General features: G+C 33.1%; 3 protein-coding genes and 3 non-coding genes across 6 annotated transcripts; 4 read left to right on the top strand and 2 right to left on the bottom strand.

The window, feature by feature from the left end:
• The first annotated feature begins 4007 nt into the window (after positions 1–4007).
• LOC125197560 lies at positions 4008–4110 on the top strand. The gene has a single exon (XR_007172100.1). It is a non-coding gene; the product is annotated as a U6 spliceosomal RNA (small nuclear RNA).
• Positions 4111–4357: 247 nt separating this feature from the next.
• On the top strand, positions 4358–4464 carry LOC125197564. The gene has a single exon (XR_007172104.1). It is a non-coding gene; the product is annotated as a U6 spliceosomal RNA (small nuclear RNA).
• A 631-nt stretch (positions 4465–5095) lies between these two features.
• On the top strand, positions 5096–5198 carry LOC125197710. The gene has a single exon (XR_007172236.1). It is a non-coding gene; the product is annotated as a U6 spliceosomal RNA (small nuclear RNA).
• Positions 5199–8989: 3791 nt separating this feature from the next.
• Positions 8990–10067, top strand: LOC125192639 (FCS-Like Zinc finger 13-like). Its single transcript, XM_048090263.1, has 2 exons — positions 8990–9682; positions 9787–10067. The coding sequence occupies exons 1-2, from the start codon at positions 9159–9161 to the stop codon at positions 9944–9946; spliced, it is 684 nt and encodes a 227-aa protein (XP_047946220.1). The 5' UTR covers positions 8990–9158; the 3' UTR covers positions 9947–10067.
• Positions 10068–12279: 2212 nt separating this feature from the next.
• Positions 12280–17185, bottom strand: LOC125193999 (oligouridylate-binding protein 1-like). Its single transcript, XM_048091989.1, has 12 exons — positions 16958–17185; positions 16146–16207; positions 15786–15888; positions 14825–14901; positions 14693–14754; positions 14509–14596; positions 14332–14407; positions 14213–14243; positions 13659–13778; positions 13333–13418; positions 12895–13068; positions 12280–12729 (listed from the first exon to the last, which is right to left on the bottom strand). The coding sequence occupies exons 1-12, from the start codon at positions 17054–17056 to the stop codon at positions 12478–12480; spliced, it is 1230 nt and encodes a 409-aa protein (XP_047947946.1). The 5' UTR covers positions 17057–17185; the 3' UTR covers positions 12280–12477.
• Positions 17186–22919: 5734 nt separating this feature from the next.
• On the bottom strand, positions 22920–23918 carry LOC125194000 (protein TIFY 10A-like). Its single transcript, XM_048091990.1, has 3 exons — positions 23666–23918; positions 23328–23579; positions 22920–23244 (listed from the first exon to the last, which is right to left on the bottom strand). The coding sequence occupies exons 1-3, from the start codon at positions 23820–23822 to the stop codon at positions 23084–23086; spliced, it is 570 nt and encodes a 189-aa protein (XP_047947947.1). The 5' UTR covers positions 23823–23918; the 3' UTR covers positions 22920–23083.
• Positions 23919–25185: the final 1267 nt, after the last annotated feature.

Genomic DNA, 25185 nt, shown 5'->3' with positions numbered 1-25185 from the left:
GACGTCGACGGCCGAGGCGGGTGCATTCAACCCTAGAATCACCGCCGAAATGAAGAGAGAAATGAACAAAATATTTGAAGAAATCGCCATTTTTTGAGTGTGTTTTGTGAGTGATATTGTGAATGAAAATGCACCATTTATATAGTGGTGATAATGGATAGGGTTTGACTCGAAATTAAATCTATTAGTTGAGATTCCATATATTTGAAAGCGGAAGTATCTCTGGAATTTTGAAGGTTGATTTGATTTGGAGGGAAATTTATGTATATCTTCTCATTTAATTTCGAATTATTTGGATTGGGATTGTAAATTAAGTGTATGGATTTGGATTAGGATATGGATATGGATATATTGGGTGATTAGATAATGACTAGGATGATTGTTTGTATTAATTATTACTCCAAAAATAATCATTAGTTATATACTTTATTAGTTTTATGGGATTGGGATTCATTAAAATTTCTAATTAAATTAAAATTTTGAATTATTTGGTTGGGAATATTGGACGTGACATGTGCCTATATTTACTCGCAAAATTCTACTCCGTACAAATTAATGTTGGAATTGAACTCTATCTTATTTAATTTATATTAGATCATTTATAATCCGACTGATTAAAAGACAGTAATGTGTCAAGATACAGAAATGATATAGAAATTCGAAAACTAAATAAATTATGTGAATTAGGTAACCACTCAAATTTTTGTTAGTATGATCAACAATACATATCGAAATAATTAGTATAGGATACATAAATTTTCATGTTAAAATTAAGACCAAAAACTAACAATAATACTCCCTCCGTCCCGTTTTAGCAGTTCCGGTTATTTTTTTGTACTAATTTAATAAAAATAATAATAAATAGTTAACGCGGAAAAATTATAAAATAAGAGAGAATAATGTAGGGAGTAGATCATATCTAAATAAGAAATGAAGTATACCATTCATATCTATTTGTAATATTAGGAGTAGTACGTTATAGGGATGATTTTGACCCTTAACTTATTTTACAAGTTTTTGTTTGTGTAAATTTATTTTCCAGTTTTTTTTGGTTCTAGATATTTTTTAATGATACTATAATTGTTAGTTAGAGCCTTAGAGGTATTTATATAATAAATAGGATCTAAATTATACTGGTTTTAGTTTAATGTTAATTTGAATTGATCATTTCATTGTAATGGACTTAAAGCCTTATAGGTATTTATATCATGGATAGGATCTAATTTATACTGGTTTTAGTTTATTTATTGTTAATTTGAAATTTTGAATTGATCATTTCATTGTAATGGACTTAAGAGGAGGATTAATTATCCCACATCACCGCTACAAAATAATACATTGGCACTTATAATAAGCAGCATAACATTAATTTAGTGCATCCAATAAAATTGGAATGATACAGAGAAAATTAGCACGACCGAATGTCATCCGTGCATAAATTGGAGAAATGGTCCAAAACTTTTTATACAATTTGGTGTGTTAGTTATTTTTGTTTTTATAGATTTAATTATAAATTATATTTGCTCTCTCTAGTTTATACTACCTCCGTCCAGAAAATTTGTTCCATTTTTCTATTTTCGTCCGTCCCCCAAAATTTGTCTCATTTCACTTTTCATCATTTTTTGGTAGTGGACCCCATATTCCACTAACTCATTCCTACTCACATTTTATTACTATAAAACTAATATATAAAAATAGGACCCACAATTCACTAACTTTTTCAACTCACTTTCCATTACATTTCTTAAAATTCATGTCGGGTCAAAGTGGGACAAATTTTGAGGACGGAGGTAGTAATTTCATTATTGATATAGATATATATATATATATTGCATACAAATCTGAATTCTTTCATCTATGTTTTCTTTCCTCTTTTTCTTACAATTCTTTCATCTTTGTTTTTTACATAAATTATTGAGTATCTGGATATATACTTTGCATTTATGTTATTTCATGCTTCCACGGACGAGATCATATTCATTAAGTTTTGAAGGAAAAATTGTAATTTCCTCGATGTTTCAATCTGAATTGAGTTACTATCTAATAAATGGTTTGTTAGTAATATACTTTTTAATTAGTTGATCCAATTATATAGTTGAAGAGTTTAATGATTATTCTTTTATGAGACATATAGTATATGATATAACAAATTCTTATGGATTTATGTGATGACTTGGATTAATGTTATGAATTTATTTGTTTAATTTAATAAATTAAAGTTTTGAAATTGATAAAAATACGAAGATAGATTATATTTATTTTTTATTTATTGGATAGTTTATTATTTTATCTATGAGAATGGCTTCCATATTTTGAACATTATAAATTGTACTATATTAATAATTTCATATTGATGGTGTTGACATTAAATTTGACTATGTATTTTTTAAACATGAATGTTCTTTTTATATCAAAAAATGTTTTAATCAATATATGTGCTTTTGTTGTTTAAATGTAATTTTAAATATTATACCACTTGCATAATTGGTTTTTAACATTTTACTTATATTACTATGGATTGAGATTATAGTTATTAGTTGTGATTAATTTTACTATATTATAGTTTTATTTTATACTTAATTATTGCTATATTTATATATCTATTTAATAAGAAAATTATTAGGAGTATTAAATATTCAAATTGTAACTTGCTGAAGTATATGAGATTGAGAAAATTATCTTAAACCTACTTAATCGACAATTATTATTTTTTATTGAAAAATGATCAATAAAGATTCTCTATTTATGACCTGAATTCCTAACCTATTGGATTGAGAAAAAACGTTTTATCAACTGAGTAGTGTTTCTTCGTGTTCTTATTTTAGTATTTTTATTGTACGAAATGTGTTTTTATAAACAATAAGCCTGGTTTTTGTAATTAAAATTTGAAGATAATTTATAATAGAAATATTTAGAAATAAATAGAATACATAAGAAAAGAGTAGAGAATTCTAGAAGAGAAAAAAATAGGATGAAAACTTTAGAACAAATACATATGTAGTCTATATTTATGCATGTTGTAAATATCTTGTAAATGTTAAGTTTCGGAAGTTTAGATTTTTTTAGTTTTCAAATTCAAGTGAGAATAAAGTGATATTAAATTGTTTTTCGTAAAATTAATTGAATTGTGCATCGTACGAGAGTAGATACTCGTTATTTTAAAATCAAACTGAATGCATCATAAAATTCGTATCAAATGCATCGTCAATTTTTCGTATAAAACATATTTAAACTATATTCAAGGCTATTTAGTTGGAAAAATAATGGAGTATAACAATGAATGCACCCATTTATATAGGTAGTGATAGTAGATATTGCGGAGTGGATAAGTTTGAATTATTGTTGCGGTATCCATATATTTGAAATCGGAAGTATCCCGGAATTTTGAAGGTTTGTTTGTTTTTGGAGGGAAATTCATGGTATATTTTCTCATTTAATTCCTAATTATTTGGATTGAGATTATAAATTAATTGTATGGATTTGAATTAGGATATGGGTATATTGGGCGATTAGATAATGACTAGGATCATTTATACTAATTCTCCAAAAATAACCATTAGTTATATGCTTTATTGATTGTAATGAATACTGATAATTCAATTAGAAATCAATTAATTAATCGAAAGGGTGGTTATAAATGTGTGTTTGATTAGAGTTTTAAAGTATTTTGCATTTCAAATTTGTTCATGAAAATGAATTAAAATAAAATGAATATTTCCATATTTAGGTTCTTCTCTTTTTATATCCTTTTTCAGTTCTTTTAAGAATATACCATTTAAAAGTCAAAATTAGTTTCTACCTAAAAGAAACACATTTTTCTAAAATACTATAATTTTTTATGGCATAATATTATAATAGTTCTATAGTTTGATTAAATAAAAGATTGAAATGGTATGTAAGACAAAAGATAACATGATTGGAGGCCCATCTTCTATTGCTCAATTACCACATCGGCTCTGCAAAACTAGATATTGGCCTTTATAATATGCATCATAACATCAATAAATGTCCCCTCGGGGACATCCGATAAAATTGGAATGATACAGAGAAGATTAGCATGGCCCCTGCGCAAGGATGACACGCATAAATCGAGAAATGGTCCAAATTTTTTTTAAAATTCATACTTATCTACAAATAAAACGTATTTTCTTTTCTTATTTGTTATTGTTTTGCATGCGCCAATAAATTTAAAAAGTAGCAAACTATGAGAATAGTTTCTACATAAAATAAAGAGATTTTTAAAAAATGTTTGTGTAATATGGCATAATATTAGGATATTAAAAATCAAATAATGGTTACGAAAGGGAAAAGAAATCTGGGAGGCTCGACTATCCCACTTTGCCATTTATTAAAAGCAACATGACAATAATTTATGCATCTGATAAAATTGAAATGATATAGAGAAGATTAACATGGCTCCTGCACAAAATGACACGCATAAATAAGGAAATTGTCCAATTTTTTTATTTTATCAATTTCGGGTGGATTATTAAATGTAGATTTTTTGTGGTGTATATTTTATTATAAACAATTTTATCCATTTCGGGGTTGGGATTGTTAAATGTGTTTTATGCTAGTAAACAATAATATTAATACTCAAGTGTTGAACATTACAACTTTATATTCCGATTTATAATTTAATTTAATACGACGATATTATGAATTCATGAATATGCATTACCTAAAGTCTTATTTTAAGTTATAGATTTGCCAATTCTTTTAAATATTCGGTTTCTAGAATTTGTTTTGTGATATAGTGGATGGTTATAATTATTTAAATCATAAATGGGATCTAATATTAGTTTCTATATACTGTTAATTTTTGGATTTATATACTTTATACAAATTTATATTTGTATTTTATTAATATAAATGCTACAATTGCCAAGTATTGAATATTTGAATGGGCTGGAATTTGGATACAATTGAAACTTATTGGGCTAACATGGTGATAGATCCATACACTCATTAATTGAAAAAATGAATAATGGTTATGTATATGAAAAGAGAATGTGGGAGGAGACTCAACTATCCCACATCGCCCAAACAAAGCAATATGTTGACATTTATAATAAGAAGCATAGCATCAGTGTTTGTCCCTTCGGGGACATTCGATAAAATTGGAACGATACAGAGAAGATTAGCATGGCCCCTGCGCAAGGATGACACGCATAAATCGAGAAATGGTCCAAATTTTTTTTTTTTTCGCTTTTCGGGTTGTAAAATATCTTATTCCGGAATTTTATTCAATCTAATAAATACTAGAAAATATGTATTTCCTAAAATCTTATTTTTTTTCTGCCTGTATAATATTTCACATAGTTGATATGCAAAGTCTTGGATATGATATGAAGGCATTTCAATTATTATATTGTTTTCAATCTTATTAAATTATACTACTCCTACTATATTTCAGTGAACAGATTATACAGTATATTTAGTCCTAGGAATTGGTCAGACAATTAGTTAATCAACCAATAAGCTATCTGGTTTGGTCACCAGTCTATTTTTAAAATAAAATTAAATAATATTAATTTGATTTAGTCTTATCTAAGTACAAATTTATGTATATTCTGTGGGAATTGTATTTTAATATATATTACCATGAATTAATGAAGTTGACGTCAAACACATACCATCAACAAATAGTGACACAATATCTCACCAAATAAACTATGGAGTAATATGAAATACAATAATCGACTCTCAAAGTTGATGGCTGGTTTGACGATATATTTGAGTAATATTAATATTTTAAAATTACGTCACTTGATTTAATTTTTTATATTTTATGTAACATTTAAATTAATAAATGCAAAGCTGATTGCAATTGATGAATTTTCAAATGGGATTATGTTGATGATTTGAAACATTGGAAATAACTGAATCATCATTGTAAAAAATAATAAAATTAGTATTTGAAAAAAATAAGACGGTAGAATAAATTTTAGAATAACCAATTATCTATCAATGTCTATTAAATTCAACAATGAATTAGATCGATTTACTTTTATTTTTATCACTTCATATCATGGTGAAAAATGAAAATGAGTAAAAGAAGAATACGACTATGATGATAGAGACATAGAGTAACAATTAACTAATCATTTTATATATTTCCATTAATTTCAGTGCATTCACTTCACACGGCTTTGCTTTATTTAATTGGGTAGGTACCAATAATTTAGGTGACATTATTTCAGATGGAAAATTTAAGTGGAACGAGGTCGTTTTAAAACTATTATCCTAAATTAATTTGAAGATGTAATTGTATACGACAATATTCGAATGTGCTTTTACTCCGCAACTGATCAACTCATCAATTAGATGAAAATGAAACTTAAAGATATAATTACAAAATTGAGATAACATCATTGTTGTGATTTTCAAAAATAAAAATAAAAATTGGATCTTAAACTTTTAAAAAATATTGATCCTTTTGGTTGTCAATTTTGTCATTGGACGATTGACAATTTAGTAAATAGGTTACGAGTTGCTATGATTAGGGATGTGTTGATAGTTGATAGCACTATATATTTACCGAATATATCATATCATATGTTTTAGCTAAATATGTAAATTAAATACTATACTTTACCGAATTTTTCAGTATGCTAATATTTTCAGTATGACAATTTTCGACACAAATAAGGTACCGATTCTCAATATGCCTTACTGAAATACCCATAGCTATATATATTTGGTAGGTATAAAAAATCAATATGCATCGTAATATCGGCATATGTCGTTATCATGATATACTGAATACTACATTTGTCTCTGAAAGTTTGTCCTATTTTTCCATACTACATTTGTCTCTGAAAGTTTGTCCTATTTTTCCATTTCTGTCTATCTTCCAAATTTTGTCCCATTTCACTTTTTACCATTTTTTGTAGTGGACACCATATTCCACTAACTCATTCCTACTCATATTTTATTAGTATAAAACTAATATATAAAAGTAGGACCCACAATCCACTATACTCAATTAGATTTACATTGCGTTTTTCAGTAAATACTATATACTCAATTATCGGTACTTGCAGTATAAAAAATTGCATAATGTTAACATACAGAAATCACGATATACCAATATTCTAGATTTTTTTGTATGTTTCAATTCGAAAAGTGTGATATTTCTTTATACTTTCTTCATTTTTTGGAACGGATGGAGTACTTAGTATATAGGAAAAACATCTTACCAACTAAGCTACGACTGAATATTGAAGGGTAGATCCGTCATTCCACATAGCAACAGCTCAATACTGTGAGTGAGTGGCAATTCAGCGGCACCATCCAAAACAAACATCATTCGCGGGCCCCACAAGACAAGACCGGGCCCACCACATGCGGGCCTTTACTCCAATACTCCAAAAAAGCCCAAACCTAAAGGAAAGGAAAATAAATAGATAGAGGCAGCGGGGCCCACCGGGCTGGACTTAGCAGATATAGCAAGCGCCGCGTGTCCCGCCGCCGGCGACGTCACATCGCCGGAATCTCGAGCTGAGTCAGAACACGGCGAGGTGGGCCCCACCCCCTTGATTGGGTCCCGATCAGTCGGACAGAGACGTATCTTAAAATATTGTCCACTGACAAGTGACATCTTGGAAAAACAATAAAACTTTGGAATCCGATTTAATAATAAAAAGAATAAAGTGGTTCAATAATTCAGCCTTAGTGATTGTGTTCCGAGGGAAAATATTCAATAATGTGAAAAATCAATCATGCAATTAGGATTTTATTTTATTATTTTATTTACTTGGAGTATTTTAATAGATACACCTTTTATTCGTTTGTTATAACATTGACAAGCAAACCAATGAAGAATATTGAATACTACTACGAATTTTTTCACTTATAGTATTACGTAAATATTTTTATAAATATCGACAACATTAAATAAAAACATCTATCTATAATATCCATAGATTTCAAATAGTTGAATTTGTTTTAAAAAATTATTTGTATATCTGATTTTCAATTAATATGTTTACAAATAAACGAAAAATACTAGTAGTAATTTTTATAATAATTGGAGTAAATAAATAATAATAATGTTATTAGAAGTAGAACCAAATATTATAAGTGGGAGAATGTGGTTCAACGGCACATTTTATTTTGATTTTTTGAGTTATCAGAAAAAATAGTAAAATGAGATCCCATGGGAAATTTGATTGAGCAACGAAGTGGCGTGTCAATGATATGCAACATCGTTTCATCACAAATCCTAAGTTATCTCATTTTAATTACATATCTCTTTACTAAAATATTAGTAATGAAGTTAAGCAAATTTTCCATTCTTTTTTTAATAATCAAAACAAAATCAACCGAATTTTATCAATAATGATACCTTTTCTCGATATTTTATACTCAACGAAATTTCATCAACGGAGTAAGATACAAATTGCTAGAAAAATCATAAATTCGCACTTATCAAATTTTTGATATTTTACAAAATGAAATTTGCTATAAATTTTGGTCAAATTGTGATTTGTCCGGAAATTTTATAAATCGATAGTAACGAGTAATGACCACGATTTTTAAATCTAAGCTGAATAAAATTTTATATTACTCCCTCCGTCTCAACTTAATTGTCACTCTTGGAGTGAGCACGGGTTTTAAGACTAAGCTGTATAAAATGTGAGTAAATGTAAGACCTACTTAACGTAAAAATGAAGTATGATAATTAAGTTGAGACAGATCAAAATGAAAAAAAGTGACAATTAAAATGGAACATAAGGAGGGAGTCCACGATTTTAAATTTAAGCTGGCTAAAATTTTCGAATAAGTAGTATTTTATCTATAAAAAGTTAAGAAAACATTTAAGACTCGTAACTTTTATTATCTAATTTTGAAATAGTGAAACTAGCCAAAATTTCATTGAAATTCAATGGCTTCTTACTTTTTTAATAAACCTTTGGTCTTTTCCGATATTTAATCAATTTAATCGTATTAAACAAGCTTCCAAATATCACTATATAACTCCGCATTTCAAACCAAACCATGGGCTTAGCTTTCTCAAACTACTCCACCAATCAAAGGAAGAAGCTCCATTAAAAGGGAAGAGAGCTCAATACCAAATCCCTAAACCCCCAAATCTCCCCCTCCATCAAATTAATCACATCGATTAATCGAAAAACTCATCAATTACAGTGATCATGTTAGGGAAGACGTCGAAGCCGGTGATCGAGATCCTCACCGGCTCCTTCTCCTCCGGCGCCGGAAGCCCTAGGTCTCAGATTCAGTCGCCGAGGGGGCTGAAGAGCCTAGATCTCGGCGCGGTGGGGCTAGGCATCGTCGCGGCGCTCGAGAAATCTGGAGGTAGTAGGGATGGAATTCCGGCGCTGTTCAGCCGGAATTTCGCGCGATCGAGTCCGATTCCGGTGAATTCGCCGATTAGGAGGAGAGAGGCGGAGGAGGATAGCTCGGAGGAGTACACGATAGTGACGTGTCACGGCGGGAGCAAGCCGCGCACGAAGGTGTACGCGGCGGAGGGAGGGAGGAAGGGCGACGGGAGATCTCCGTTCAGGATACAGAGCGGTAAGATGAGCAATCGCGCCGCGGTGTTCCACATATCGCCGGCGAGAGGCGCGGAGGCTGGAGGCGCTCCGACGACGGATTTTCTGAATTCGTGCGATTTGTGCAGGAAGAAGCTCCACGGCAAGGATATATACATGTATAGGTAATTCACAATTGAAAATTTTCCGATCATCGATTGAATTTGATTTTTGAGATGTGAATTAGGTTTTTTTCCCCTAATTGAGTTTGTGATTTGGAAAATTGCAGAGGTGAGAAAGCGTTTTGTAGCGCGGATTGCCGGTATACGCAGATGGTGATGGATGAGCGGAAGGAGAAGTGTAGCGCGGAAGCGACGGCGGCGGCGGAAGTTGTAGGCTCGCCGTATGCGAACGGCCAGATGTTCACCGCCGGAATTTTGGCCGTGTAGATTTCCGGTGACATGAATAAGTAATTTTAGAGTACATATATATGTATGTATACATAAACACTGCGGAATTGTAACACTTTCCTTCATATATAATGAGAAACAGCTCATCAAATTTTGTTCATCTTTTGTTCATATATCTTCAAATTTTGCTTTTTAATTAACTCTCAAATTCAAAAAATTTGTTATCAATATGGTGATGTTCAAATCTGAGCACAAACAAAGCAATACTATGTGATATGACCAATAAGCACTAGCTAGAGGTGCCCTGGTTTTGAACCGGCATCAACGGTTCCGGTTTCGTTGGAACGAGCCAGTTTTGACCGGTCCGATTTCGTTGGAAGTTGGAACCGAACCAATTTAGGACTAGAATTGTCGATTCGAATTTCTTCGAGAGTTGGTGGAGTTCTACTCTGGGAGCATCCTACCGTTGAGCTTCCTGATCGAGGAAGCTCTTTGTCAAAAATCCAAGTTTGTGGCCTCATGCGTCTCTCACTTTAATGAACCAACGTGCTAATTGAAGTACTGAACCATTGTGTCAGTTCCAGTTCAGTCCATTTAGTACAATCATGGTTTCGAAATCAGAACTATTGGTCCGGTGAGGACCGTATGGACTGTTCTGATCTAACCATGCGTATGCACCACTAGCTTCATATGCACCACACAATATTGCCAATAGAGAATATATGGAAAACATGAAATTTAATTTAATAAAAAAAATCTGATGGAATATTGGAGATGGTACCAGAATATTATTAATGGGTTACAAAATATTCCTTGTTGAAAAATATTAGTTGCAAAATATTCCTTATTCTTAAATTTGTATCTATAGAAATCATACTTTGTAAAGGGTTTCAATTCAGTTTAGAACCATGTCATCACTTTTGGTGGAGTAGGGAACTATACTTTTTAAACCAGTAGCAAAAGATAAATGATACTTGATCCGTTCAAAACAATAATTATATTATATTTTAATTCATCTATCAAATTAATCTTATTTTTATTTTTAATAAAATCATACCACCTAAAATTTATGGATTAGTAATTCATTAGAAATATACTCATTTCATGTAAAATAAAGTGAACTCTCATCACTTAACAGCTTTGTATATATATTCTTTAAATTAGTACTCTATTTGATTCAAGGTAATGGAGTTGTATTCATTTTCAGTTTCTCTCAAATTGAGTCATTTATCTTTTTGATAAAAACCTTGTTCATCTCTCTTATTTTATTTTTTATCTTACTTTACTCTCTCCACTTTAACTTTTAACAAATCAATTTCTTAAATCTCGTGCTCAAAAGAAATGTTTCAACTACCTTAGGACATAGTGAGTAGTATATTTTTTCTACCAACATACGAATAAGGAGCGAGGCTTGCATAAGGGTATGAGAAACTATTATGTGGTTTTTCGTCCACTCGGCTAGCCGAGCGCCCTAGCCGCACGCCGGTGGCTAAGGCGTCAGCTAGTCCGTTATTGTGGATGCTCTTAGTATCTCCCGAAATTTCTTACTTAGAATTTTTTTTAGTTTTCCGTTTCTTTATGTTACATTTTTTTCTACTTTTTTATATTTTACTTATGTTAGATTTCCTATTTTTCTACTATTATTATCACAAAATTATATTACTATGTTACACTGTTTAGTGAGTCCAAGTGGAAAAGGAATGGGGTTGTTCTTCTAGTACTACTTTATTATATGTTATTTTTTAATTTAAAATCATTTTGTGTATACTAATATCAATCACATCTCACATACATTATGAAGTTAATAATTAAATGTAGTGGTTTGGTAGAACTCATATTCTTTTTTGTATTGTTCTTTATTTCACTTTCTTTAGGACACAAGAAGAGTGTATGTGGGCCACCCCAATAAAATTGACAAATTTGTTTTCATTTTATATTTGGTTTAGGTGGTATTTGAAGACTTTTTCCTCTTTCAACAATTAATGCCAAATATTTAAATATATATTCCCTTTCCAAAAACAAACAAAACAAAAATAATTAATACCAACGACTAAAATATGTTACCCATAAATTAGCGACTATGATTTGAAGCTTTTTTCCACCCATTCATTTTCTTATAATATTGAAACGAATGATCTATTCTAACAATTTTACAATAAAACTCATATAGTCTAATTTTCAGACTATTGGTTATGGAAAAAAATAAAAATCCACTCAAACAGCAAGGAAGCTACAAACAAAACAGAAAATTAACTAAGTAACAAAAATCAAACCAAATAAATGACTAAAAAATTGAATATTTCTATTGTTGCATAAGGCAATACCATGAAAACATAAAAATGAAAAATTAAAAAGGTAGTAATACATAGGGATAGGGAAAAATATTTTGCCAAGAATCTCTGTTTAAGTTAGAAACAGAGTTTTTATGAATCTATCCCACCGGAAATAGCAGATGACAAAAACCATCAATGGTTCAAAATTATGATTTCCTAATCCGAAATCTAACATACAATCTACCTTGCATTCATGTTTATAAAAAAGATAGAGACTTGAACCCGTGCCTTGCTGCGTTAACGCTGGTAGTAGAGGGGTTGCTGGGCCGGAGCCATGTTCATGTACCCGCCATCGTACATCTGTTGGGTAGCAGCAGCGAGACGGTGGGCCTGGGGATTCATAGCAGCGCCTAGCTTACTCATAGCAAGCTGTTGTTCGTAGGCCTCCAGGTCAGCAGCTGCGAAGCCGGGCATGTGTGCTGCCGCGGCTGGTGGAGGAAGTGGGGTTGAGCTTGTTCCGGGAGGGGTTGGCTTGCTGCCCCACGAGCACTGGAGATGAACGCGTATCCGTTAGAAAACAACAATGGTAGCAAAGTTTCATTTTTAGTGTTTTTTTTCGAGGATTTTGTCACCGAGAGGGCATGGGCATTCGTCAATAATCATCCCTTTTAAAGTTACAATCTTGTCAACTAACTGAAACAAAAGAGTGAATACCTTAAGTGGTTTGCCGAAAAGAATGCGAGCATTTCCCATCTGGATAGCACGGGAAGCTTCAGCGTGGCTGCTGTACCTTATGAACCCAAAACCTTTGTCTCTCTGAATGCGGACATCTTCAATCACTCCGGCTCCCATTGCGTGAAAATGGCGATGGAGATCAACCGATGTGACCTGCAGATGTTGAGTGTCAACAATAAGAAGGAAAATAAAATAAACCCACCAACCCACATAGACGAGATCAACTATGAAAGGGGTTGATTGGAACGTCAAAAAACACTGAATCCTTTATGCAATTTTGAAGGTTTAGGGAGAGTTTGATAAAAAAATCTTTTCTTTTTCAGCAAAACTATGAATATTTAGCCAATTTATTTGTGTCAAACTGAATGCCAATATGGGATGTATCATTGGGTCGAGTTTTGACTAGCGTTAACTTACTTCAGGAGAAAGGTTTCCCACATAAACAGTTGTATACTGTGGATTATTCTCTGGAGCATCTTCGTTCCGTTTTTCTTGGCCATCATCTGCACAAGTTATGAGCAACTTAGAACATGTCCGACAAATATATTACAGAAACTGACTCGAATCTGGAAATGCAATCAATGTAAACCGATGATTGTAATTTTCTAGAATGTATCATCCATTCAATGTTGATAGTACTTCTTAAGATGAGGTACAAATTTAAATCCATAAATTAGTCATAATTAATTTAGAAAATTAACATCAATATATAGGTTGATGGTGTATATGTTAAAGAAGCTAACCAGACGTTCCATTTGTTAGTTCCACAACATTTTTGGACTCGGGATTCTGCTGCTCATCGCCTAGGCCGGCACCCTTTGCCGCCCAATTGCAGCGAATTTGTCTGCTTCCAAGCCACTTCCCTGGAAACATATTAAGACGAAGAGGCATCAATAACAGCTCAACACTTGAAGCATATTGCAACCTTGAGCAACAAAAAAAACCGGCAAGACTTCTATGTTACACGTGCAAACTTGTACTATCATTTATCGAGATTCCTACAAACTTCTACACCTTATATCCGCCTTATTAAAAGTCATTTCTTCAGAACCAATGTAAAGCAAAAACAGATGTAGTGAAATACTGTTCAAGACTTATATTGTTTGAATCATAATATCATTTATATGTTGCAAACTATAACTTCGTAGACCCTTGACTCTAAAAATATGCTAAAAAAATGAAAAGGAAAAATGTTGCGGAACATAGTAGGAAAAGAGAGTCTGATTACTGGTTCACGGGCATGCACGACAATAAAAAGAACATAGAATAAAAAATGACATGAGAATAGAATTCTCACCATTCAAGTCATTTATTGAGCTTTGAGCATCCTGGAAATTACACGAAGGTCCATGATCAACTTAAATATTCATGAATTATAAGGAGAAAAAAGAAGGATATTTGAAAACATTTATGGACCTGCTGACTGCGAAAAGAAACAAAACCAAAACCCCTCGATCGGCCGGTTTTTTGGTCCCACATCACCCTTGCGTCTCTGCATCAACATAAAGGTTGGTAACATTCAGACATAACCAGAGAGCAAGGGGAATTGTAACTCCAAGCAAAAAAAAAAAGTAATAGAACTGGACGGCTTACGAGCAAGTAGGATATGCAGAGAAACATGCAAATAAGGTAGCATCAGTAACCTCCGGGCTAAGATCGCCAACAAAAATGTTGAAGTGATCTGCAGAGGAAGTTCACACACATCATATAACAGCTTAGCTAAACCCATAAATTGATGATAAAAGAGGACCAGAAGTCAATAACAAATTGTACATACTTGATGTGTCCTCTCGCTGAGCAGTAGCATACGCCCAATTGACTTTTATCGGCTGTCCAAACCTGCGTGAAAAGTATTAGACAAACCACAAGAAACTAATGAATATCAACAAACGACCAGAGCTTTACTTACAAATGCCTGCCATTAAGAGTCACGATGGCGAGTGCAGCTGATCGACGATCAAAGTAATCCACAAAACCATAGGATGACTGCATCATAGTTGAAAAAAATAAATTTTCTATCGATCATATCAATTTATCATCGTATAAGCACCTCCGAAAGACTTATTATGTCATTATGTCATAGATAAAGCTTAAATGGGCTTGTTGTAATATAGTAACGTTATGTATCATTCATTCAAATAATGGTAATGTTATGTAGTATATCATTCAATCAAAAACTGGTAAATTAGCGGAGATGAGAAAATAGTCCATTAGATATTAGTAGAAGTTAAATTTGAATTCTAGTCCTTCCTTGTAAGAGTATATTAGCTTTAAAGTATTTTATCTTGCAACCAGTGTTGTTAGGAGCGATGGTCAAGGCAGGGCAATAGGGTAAAAATCCTGACGCGCTAACTGATGTGTGTTCTTTTTCTGCGATATTTACGAAGAATGAGGAATTAAATGAGAAGAGTAAAAGAACTGAAGAAGGAATAATTAATTTTTCTTAAGATAAGAGCTGGAAAGTTCATTATATTTGGAGGAATGTGGGAGTTATTATTTTTGGCGATTTCGAGAGTTTCTGATCAAACTTGAAGGGAGATTTAATCTGATCAGTTTTGAACATTAATTATACTTGAGCTATTTTAGGAAGTAAAAAAAAGATTTGACAATATTTGAAGGCTGGGGTTTAGGGTTTTAAGAAGTTATATCACCCCAGGCTCGACCACGTGCGCTGCTTGCAATACAGCTTTTATTTTCAAAGGGTTGCTTAAATCGCATACCAACAACACAGATATACGTTATATAAATCAAAGAGCTTAGGCAACACTTTAGAGCCACGAGAAAAAAGCAAGCTCTTATTCTAGCATTTAATTAAATGTTGGGTCCGTGCACTAGGAAAGAGATGTTAGCAAGTGACAACTGAAGCTCACCTTTTCTTTCCGAATGAGCTTGCAACCTTCAAGAGGACCTGTACCTGAGAAAACTTCTTGAAGAAGAGGTTCGGTAACTTGAGGGTGGATATTTCCAACATACCTACATCACACATACACATAGCCATTAGACCTGAAAATCCAACATTACCCATAAACATCTTATTTTCATATAATTATTACTACAATAAGACGATGATTAAAAGGCAAATATCCATACAAAAATAGAAGATTTGGGAGATGTAACCCTCTGCCTCTTGAGGGTGTATTACATAAGGAAATGATTTTAAGAACATTAAACGTAAATTTGAAATCGTGAAATGGAGTTAATAGCAACAATAAACCGTAGTAAATACTCACACACTGCGGCATGTAGTTGAGTCGAATCCAGGAGGCAAATTCCCACTCAAGATTGGTTCTATCTGCATATAGATCGAAACATTAGTAACAAATCAAGCTAAACATAAGACAATGCCTTTGTTAAAACATTAATCAAATCCAAAGGTTCTGTTTAGTGGAGGCTTCTCGTCAAATTACTTTTCCCTCACACAAAGGCATACGTTAAACCACAAGAACACAACATCCAGCTCAATTTTGAACTAAAAAATTACAAATAACACACATAAACACGTTACTATTAGTTGTCCAGCTCCCGCAATCATCAAATACGAAAAGATCATCATAAAAGTCGGGCAAAAATAGCAAGAACGCCTATATAATCAATGACACTCCAATTAGCACACAAGTACTAACAAACAACACATAACATTAGAAACCACTTCATCAAAATCAAATTTCAGCATACAAAATCTTCCAATAACAAGCTTTATTCAATGTCCACTGCCACAAGCTCAGTCAATCAAATATGGACATAACAACATTTCATCACCAAAACCAAAGCTCCAAACATCATTGAACTCAGGAAATGACAACTTAGCCAAAAACATCTTATCAGTAATTAGAGAGCTAATAACTTCAACAACACACAGTCAAAGGCACAAAAAAAATCGAAAAGCCCTGAACATCATTATCAGAAAATCATACACAAAACCCAAACTTTTCCATAAAATCAACGCGAATTAGGAAAAATTCCAATCCGATTAAGAGAAAATCGATGTTCCAAACAATTGGCAAAAAAATTCAATTTCCATTGATGAAGTGAAAAATGAAACCTGAGGAGGAGGAGGAGCGAGAAGAGCGGGATGGTAAAGGGAGTGCTGCATCAGCGCTAGCTGCTGCTGTTGCTGCTTCATCCTTTGCTGCTGCTCCATCCCTTCTTCTTCTCTTCTGCCGTACAAACAGCAGAATAATTTATGGGTATATATATACGGGAGGAAGAAGGGATTGAAAATTGTGACCAGAAAAGGAATGAAGGAAATGCAGAATTTAAAAATTGAGAGAAATCGAAAATACAACCCTTGCTGATGAATGATGATAGACTACGATATTATCCTGTGCTACGCTCTTACCGTGCAACTGCCTTTGCTAGCCAATCACTGGCCTTCAATGGATTATTGTTTTCCTATAGAAAATACATTGATTTGGGCTAGTGATGTGACTTTTTAATATATATTATTCAATTATTTTTTCTTTTTTTTTGGAGTGATTTTTTTTATATATATATGGAGTATCTTCTTCTTTTTGCTTCCTCGAGATAAAAATGACGCTTTAAATATTTTTCACGAACTTATTAGACAAGAAGTTTCTCGGGATTAAGCATTTATTTTCCGAATTACGTATCAATGTCTTGGTAGTTTAGGGTTTAGGTAGAATATGCTAGACGACCTACTAGCTTAGGTAGATATTTAATGCATTTCTCGATCGAAGAAGTCAACTTTAGTAAATGATGTTTTGCGCCAGTTTCAGTTACGAGAGTATTTCCTACATCGTCTTGTTTCTATCGAAATGGAAATTTGGTTTATTGTTGATTGTCACTCATGTGAGCACGCGGTTACATTGAGTGTGGATCCTAAAGCCGGGATTTGACTTTATATGCATTTTCTTCCATTACACATCAAATATCTTTATATATTCCAACTTTATATGCATAAATAGATTACATTGGTCGTTGCGCCGATGGAGACGGTGAGCCAATGGAGGAGGCGACAATAAAGGAGAGGGAAGGATACAACGGCGGTGCATGGGGGGGAATCGGGGACGTGGTGGCGGGTGTATGAGAGGGGAGAGGCGGCATTAGTAAGGAGGAAGGGGGTAGGATAGAGAAGATGCAAGGGAGAGAGGAAGCGACGCGCACGTGTGCTCTGGGCGTATATAAGTGTATATCTTTATTTTTCATGAATTAAATACGTGTTCGCTTTTAATTATAACTTTGAGGGCATTTATTTTTTCCTGAATGGACTTAAGAGCATCCACAACTCACTATTTACGTCACACCACGACTCCATGCCACGTCAATATTCCCCACTTTTTCCAGCCCAAGCAACTTAGCAACTACTTCCACAAATGAGCCCTCTCCCCACGCTACTCTCCTTAGTCCTCCCCATGCCATAAACATTAATTCACACTATTCATTTCAAATGCATATAATATTATTATTAATAATAATATAATTGCTAATTTTCAATACTAATTGTTTTCAATTTCTATTTATGGAAAATAATTGATTATGAAATCCTACTAATTTTCTATCACTAATTATGGAAAATAATTAAATATTTTCAATCACTAATTGTGAAAAAAGGATTAATTATGAAATCCTACTAATTTTTATTAAATTTTCTTTCATTCTTATTGCCCCTTACCTTTCTTCACTGACAAAAAGGAAAAAATAAAAGACAGAGTAAACTAGGTGGTGAAATAAAGTAAAAGTAATTAAATATTTTATTTTTTTATCAAAAAAAAGAAGCAAATAACTCAACTAAATTGGACATCCGAAAAAAATACGACTCAACTTAGTTGGAACGAGGGAGTATTATTTCAAAACAAATTAATCTTAAACAACCCTTGACCAACTTAATACACTTTTATGTGGACTACAAACATTTATCTCTACACAGAGTTCTTGTTGAACTTAGTAGGCTTATTGGTGCAGATTAGCCCATGTAAGATGGGCTTGTTTGAGCTTAATGGGCTTCAATTTTTGGAGTTTCATAGACACCTTCAAAACAAAATGGATTATTTATACTCAGGCTCACAACTTTTTTTTTTTTCGTTCTAAAGAAGATTAATCATTTTTCCACATCTACCCTTATGGTCTTAGTGACTCAAACCTCGATGCATTGACTGAAGAAGAAACGTATTACTAATTAAACTATGCTTCATCGTCTCATATTCATGTACTATTCGTTAATTTTTTCGTCTCTCGGCATCTTATAAAAACGTGAATATCAGTAATAATTAAAAATGTAGAGAAAATTCACCCATCAGCTTTCCTTCAAAAATAAGATATGGTAAATCAAGACACATTGACATGTATGGCGTCGATTGCCGCTCAAAATACCGAATTTAATAAAATTTTCATGAGCCAACTTTAAGGCCAGCCGACGACCCCGTTCGACCCCATCTCCATTTGTCTTACTAACCTCAGACTTCGGTGTTCGATGACCATCTTAATTAATGAGGTTGCATATGAAATTAGTTTTTATTATTTAATTATAACTAGTAGTACTTATATGCTTAGAATGAGGAATTCTGTATTTGTGTTCGTCTTTGGCTGAGGAATAAGTCAGGATTATTATCCATATGATACTATCGAAATTTAAATCATTTCAATAAAATATAAGTACCTAATACTTTTATCCATAAAATTTCATTTCTAGATAAGTTATCACTCTTGTCAAACACATTAATATACTGTTACTGATATGGGTTCATAAATGAAGGTGCTCCACACACAAGGCCCAACTAGCTAATTAAAAGACTAGATATAACAAAGCACAACACGTGAAGCTAAATGATATATGGCAGGTATATAGTTTTGTATAAGTAATACCTACAATTTATGTACTACTAGTATTATTTTAAAATGTTAACAACGTGACAATATTAATCAATGTTTAATTAAATTATTTCTTTTATTATCAGGATATGAAAGAGTGGCGGGTACCTAACATTAAACCTACAATACCCGCAATTTCTACTTATTTTTCTAAACATTTTTTTTTCTTATGGATCCACAACCCACGCCCCACACCCCACCACAAATTCCGTCACGTCATCATTCCCCTCATTTTCTGCGCCAGACCATAACTCCACAATCATGTGCTCTATCCAGCGCTCATACAATTGATGTGACAAAGTTCAAATTACCTTCAATAATTTTAGTTTGCAACATATGACTGTTGTAAAGCACAACGTCCTCATTACTCACTATCATGTTCTGTCTTATCTAGTCATACTAGGCCACCACTCCTAGGTTAACATTGGTACCGTGCAAATATGTGAACACATCCCAAAACCTCACATAGTCACATTAATCACACATACAATCGACATGGGTGGCATGTCGCATGAGCCCCATAACCTTCAACAGTTCTAGTCAGTAACACATACAATTTCCACAAAAACACTAGTACGTTTGTTGTGATGTCCGACTTTGTAAGCAACACATGCATCGAATTAGGTGGTGTTGCAAATGAAGATTGTGTTGGAGACTGACGAGGATGTGGTGGTCATGGTGGTGAGGTCAGATGAAAACAACTAAATGGTGGTGGTGGTGGTGGTGGTGGTGGTGGAAACGGACATCATGGAAGGGGTTTTTGTGCATTAGGCCATAACAACATTACTAACGACGACAATGAATCACTGTCAACTGAGAATTCGGCAGTAAAGTCGAATCAAGAAGGTCTGCCAAAATCCCGATATATCATTTGCTTTGATGCTCGGGGAACAATCAACACTCAGAAGATTTGTTAGCTCTTGTCTTCTCATTTTTATTTTATTTTTCTTTAAAAATTGAGGAGGATTTTCGTCCAAAAGTATTTTTTAATAAAAAAATTGAAATATTAAGCATTTCTTTGTAATTATCATAAAATTGAAACATTAACTAATAAAACATTTCTAAAATAAACCACAATTAAATATTTACCCTCAAAATATTACTCTCTTTGTTTCACTTCTAATCAACATATTTTTCTTTTTGAGATGTCCTATTTTAAATGACACATTTTTCATTTTTACTTTATGCTATCTCCATTTAACTCATAAAATAACCTCATATAAAATCTCTTGAAAAATAAGAAAGTGAGATAGAATGAGTATTACAATGTGAATAACAAGGAGACCAAAAGGAAAAAAGAATAGGTCAACTAACAAGGCCAATGGTGGGGGCCGGCTAAGCGCGTGGGACACACCAAAACCAAACAAGTTGTCGCTTCTACAGATTAATTAGAAAATAGAACTATTCAACATGTGAGATTGATTAAAATTTAATTCAAAAGCAAAGACTAATTGTGTTACACATTGGATTTAATTTATTCTCAAAATGAAGACATCTCAGCGTGAACTCCGCGTAATTTCCTACTTCATCCGTTCCCGATTAGAAGTCACACTTTGACCGGACATGTATTTTAAGAAAAATTAGTTGAAAAAATTAGTGGAATGTGAGACCCATTTTTTATATAGGTTTTATAATAAAATGTGAGTGAATTGAGTTAGTGGAATGTGAGATCTACTTACTATTTATGGTAAAAATGAAGTGTGACTCTGAATTGAGGACAAACCAAAATGAAAAAGTGTGACTCTTAATCGGGGACGGAGGGAGTATATCATTATTTAATCATATTGCAATTGTACAGTGGTGGGAAAACAATTCCATAAATATCAAATTTGGTGGACTTTGTTGTTACATCTCTACTTTACTAAAATTCAAATCAACGTGGATATCACCATGGACCACTATCAATACACTTGAACACTATTTCACAACAATGTGTGTGAATATGGTCTCGAAATAATGTTGATTTATAAAGTGTAAATAGTTGAACAAATTGACAAGATTGTCACATGTTACAATAAAGAGAATTGTCTCCATACTCGACATAGCCCTTTCATATTTGCATATTGTACTTTCATGTAAAAATATCTTAATTGTACAATTTTATTATCTAGATATGCTTTTCCAAAATAATTTCATATCAATAAAACATATCGTAGTTGCTTAAGAAATGGAGTATATATTGGAGATGTATGCAATTGTCCATTAATTCTTTTTTATAATCTTCATGATTAGCAAAACGTGCCGGACACTTTTACAAAATTAAATCGTGCTGACTACTCCATTCAATGAATTATTTCTTTCTATGGAACTCCATTCAATGAATTGGATGGAGGAACAGGGAAAAATTTATATAGGGAATAATATATAATATGATTATAAATTGCAATGTGCAATCAGTGACATTAAACAAATAATAAAATTTAAATCTCAACTGTACAAAGTTGACCGGTTCTAAATTCTACAATTAACTCCAAGAGGCAATTAAACAAACACAATCAACAAACATGTGACCCAAACACACACAAAATGCTTATACTATTACATATATTAGCACCATCTAAAGTTGGATTAATAACCATTGAAATCACGAAATTAGATTAAATGTATATTCGAAACAAACTTAGTCCGTCCCTAATAATTTGTTACTATTTGACCCAGCACGAATTTTAAGAAATATAATAAAAAATAGATTGAATTAATGGAATATGGAATCTACCGCCTAAAATGGTAAAGTGAGAGGTGGCAAATTTTTAGAAACATATGAAAAGGAAATAGATGACAAATTTTCAGGGACGAATGGTAAAGTGAGAGGTGGCAAATTTTTAGAAACATATGAAAAGGAAATAGATGACAAATTTTCAGGGACGAGGGAGTACAGGTATTACTATGAAAATAAAATTTTGAAACATACTCCTACACAAATAAAAAATTAACCTTTTAAAAATAAATTTTACTAGTTTTCAGATACTTTCGGAAAACTAAAAATGAAAAGATTTTATTTAGATATCAGAATTTCCCTTCAATATCAAAATTTATTTAGATCTGTACTATCACTTGTCATGATCTCGTGTGACCAAAGTCCAAAATCTATATCCAATGTCATTGATCTAATTTTTTGCAATAAAATCAGATGCTAATATATTGGAAAAATTGATCTAAAATTAGATATGTTAAATAACCATTAAAAAAATAGTAGTAATATAAATATTTAATATTTTGAATGAGAAACAAAATAGCTTAAAAAGAGTTAACAGTCAAAGCTACTATGCTACAAATTAACAAAGGCAAAGCAGTAAAATTATAGTCTCTACTATACTAACAATCTTTCTCAATTCAATTACTAGTTGCGCTGAATCTGCGGCCCCAATCCAAGCCACTCCTCCGCCTTCGGCGGCGGCACCGCCTTCCTCGCCGCCGCTGGATACGGCGCATTTGCGGTGACTCTGTCCCGCCGCTTCTCCAGGAACCGCGCCAAGGAATTCTTCCTAGCAATCGGCAAATCTGCAACGAAATAAACAGAAATTGTTAATTTCACAACCAAATTAAAAAAAATCCCCAAAATCTAGGGTTTCAGTTGCTCTCACCAGAATCGAGAGACGGCTGAGCGGAAACAAAGGCAGCGGCGGACTCGGCGGCGGGAGGCGGAGCGGCCACGGCGCTGGACTTGCTAGCTAGAGCGACGATCTCCTGCGCCTTATCCGCCGGAAAGTCATTGAAGACGATGACCTGTCCGCCGTAGAATATCGTCATCGGCGCAGTTACAGCCTCCGATTTAGCTTTTCTGCCGCCGGAATTCTCAATCGCCGACAGAAAATTCACCGTCTCGGTAGGAGCATCTAGGTCAAGGAGAATCCAAATTGAGATCGAGAATCTAGCGGAAAAGGAAAGGAATCGGAGATGATCAATGAAATTGAATGAATACCTTTGATTTCGGGGGTAGGAGTGAGGCCGAGGGTGAGATCGCCGAAGGTGCCCTTCTCCTTCAAGTACTGGCTGAGGAGGCTGCATGTGTGGGAGAAATTGGACCTGGTAGCGGCGGCGGGGAGTCTGCCGGAGTCGACGATGTCGAAGGAAGCCATTTTTTTCAATTTCCGGCGAGGAATTGGGGAGGATTAGGAGTGTACGGTAGAGGGAGAAGGCATGTGATAGCTTTGAGATGAGATGAAATGAATGTGGGGAAAGGGAGGGATTTATATATAAATATGTGGCTGGAATGAATTAAATTAAATTTAAGAGAGAGAAGGGAAGAGGAAAATGAGCACGAGGAATATGTGGCGTTTGTAAAAAAATAGGGGTGGACCCTACGCTTAGCTTAGCTGCAGAATCGTCTGACTTTGAAATGGGGCGAGGTGGGGTGGTGTGGGTGGGTGGTGTGGGGGTGGGGGTTAACTATTGAAGGGTTGAAACACGTGTTGTTAGATTTCTGTGAGAAGGGGGTACGTGGCGTGTTTGCTTTGCAACTTGTTGTGTAACGGCGTTACTGTAACGCCGTTATCACGGCGTTTGCCCTTTTTTATGCCCACTGTTTTGCCACTTGCTTTTTTTGGTCGACCTTGTTTGTACTCAAGTAACTTTATTTTCAAATTTCAATTTAATTTTTTTCATTCATTAAATTATTATCAAAATATATACTTCCTCCGTTCTATAATACTCCCTCCGTCTACGATTAAGAGTCACATTTTGACCGGGCACGAGTTTTGAGAAATGTAAAGAAAAGTTGGTTGAAAAAGTTAGTGGAATGTGAGATCCATTTTTTTATATTGGTTTTATAATAAAATGTGAGTGAATTGAGTTAGTGGAATGTGGAACCTACTTACTATTTATGGTAAAAATAAAGTGCTACTCTTAATCGGGGATGGACCGAAATGGAAAAGTGCTACTCTTATTCGGAGACAGAGGGAGTAATTGTCATTGCATTTTGGTCCGTCTCACAATAATTGTCACACTTTACTTTTACCATAAATGATAAGTCAGTCACACGTTCCACTAACTTAGTTTATTCGCATTTTATTATAAATCAATATAAAAAAATGGGTCACACATTGTACTAACTTTTTCAACCAATTTTTCTTTACATTTCTTTAAATTCGTGCTCACAATAAGAATAACAGTTATTGTGGGATGGAGGGTACTTTCTGTATACAAATGGTAGTTTTACTTATTTTTTTATCCATTTCTTCTCTTTCTAGAATTACTCTTTTTTTTTCTCCATTAGCTTTCCTAATTTGCTAAGTGCACATTAAAATTTATTTTGTAAATAATATAACTATTTTTTTGGACAAATAAATAATAATAACGTAATAACGGTGTTTATTGCATAAAAATACTTTATATTAGATAGTTATGATGAAAAATACTTTATTTGTTCACTAAAAAATGGTCACATTTGTGAATAATACGATATTTAATGCGTAATTGGTAAGATATGTGAGAAAAATATTA

The sequence above is a fragment of the Salvia hispanica genome, chromosome 6 (genome assembly GCF_023119035.1).
Source record: "Salvia hispanica cultivar TCC Black 2014 chromosome 6, UniMelb_Shisp_WGS_1.0, whole genome shotgun sequence".
Lineage (NCBI taxonomy): Eukaryota > Viridiplantae > Streptophyta > Magnoliopsida > Lamiales > Lamiaceae > Salvia > Salvia hispanica.
The sequence above is the reverse complement of the archived record's forward strand: the minus strand, read 5'-3'. Positions and strand labels throughout refer to the sequence as shown.

What these genes read in the sequence shown, in the direction of transcription:
- LOC125192639 (XM_048090263.1), top strand. Translation starts at nt 9,159, where the DNA reads ATGTTAGGGAAGACGTCGAAGCCGGTGATCGAGATCCTCACCGGCTCC. An exon ending in AAGGATATATACATGTATAG is followed by an intron (nt 9,683 to 9,786) that starts GTAATTCACAAT and finishes GGAAAATTGCAG; the next exon opens with AGGTGAGAAAGCGTTTTGTA.
- LOC125193999 (XM_048091989.1), bottom strand. Translation starts at nt 17,056, where the DNA reads ATGGAGCAGCAGCAAAGGATGAAGCAGCAACAGCAGCAGCTAGCGCTG. An exon ending in TCTGCATATCCTACTTGCTC is followed by an intron (nt 14,408 to 14,508) that starts GTAAGCCGTCCA and finishes ATGTTGATGCAG; the next exon opens with AGACGCAAGGGTGATGTGGG. An exon ending in ACTAACAAATGGAACGTCTG is followed by an intron (nt 13,419 to 13,658) that starts GTTAGCTTCTTT and finishes TAACTTGTGCAG; the next exon opens with ATGATGGCCAAGAAAAACGG.
- LOC125194000 (XM_048091990.1), bottom strand. Translation starts at nt 23,822, where the DNA reads ATGGCTTCCTTCGACATCGTCGACTCCGGCAGACTCCCCGCCGCCGCT. An exon ending in TCCTACCCCCGAAATCAAAG is followed by an intron (nt 23,580 to 23,665) that starts GTATTCATTCAA and finishes TCCTTGACCTAG; the next exon opens with ATGCTCCTACCGAGACGGTG. An exon ending in TCAGCCGTCTCTCGATTCTG is followed by an intron (nt 23,245 to 23,327) that starts GTGAGAGCAACT and finishes ATTTCGTTGCAG; the next exon opens with ATTTGCCGATTGCTAGGAAG.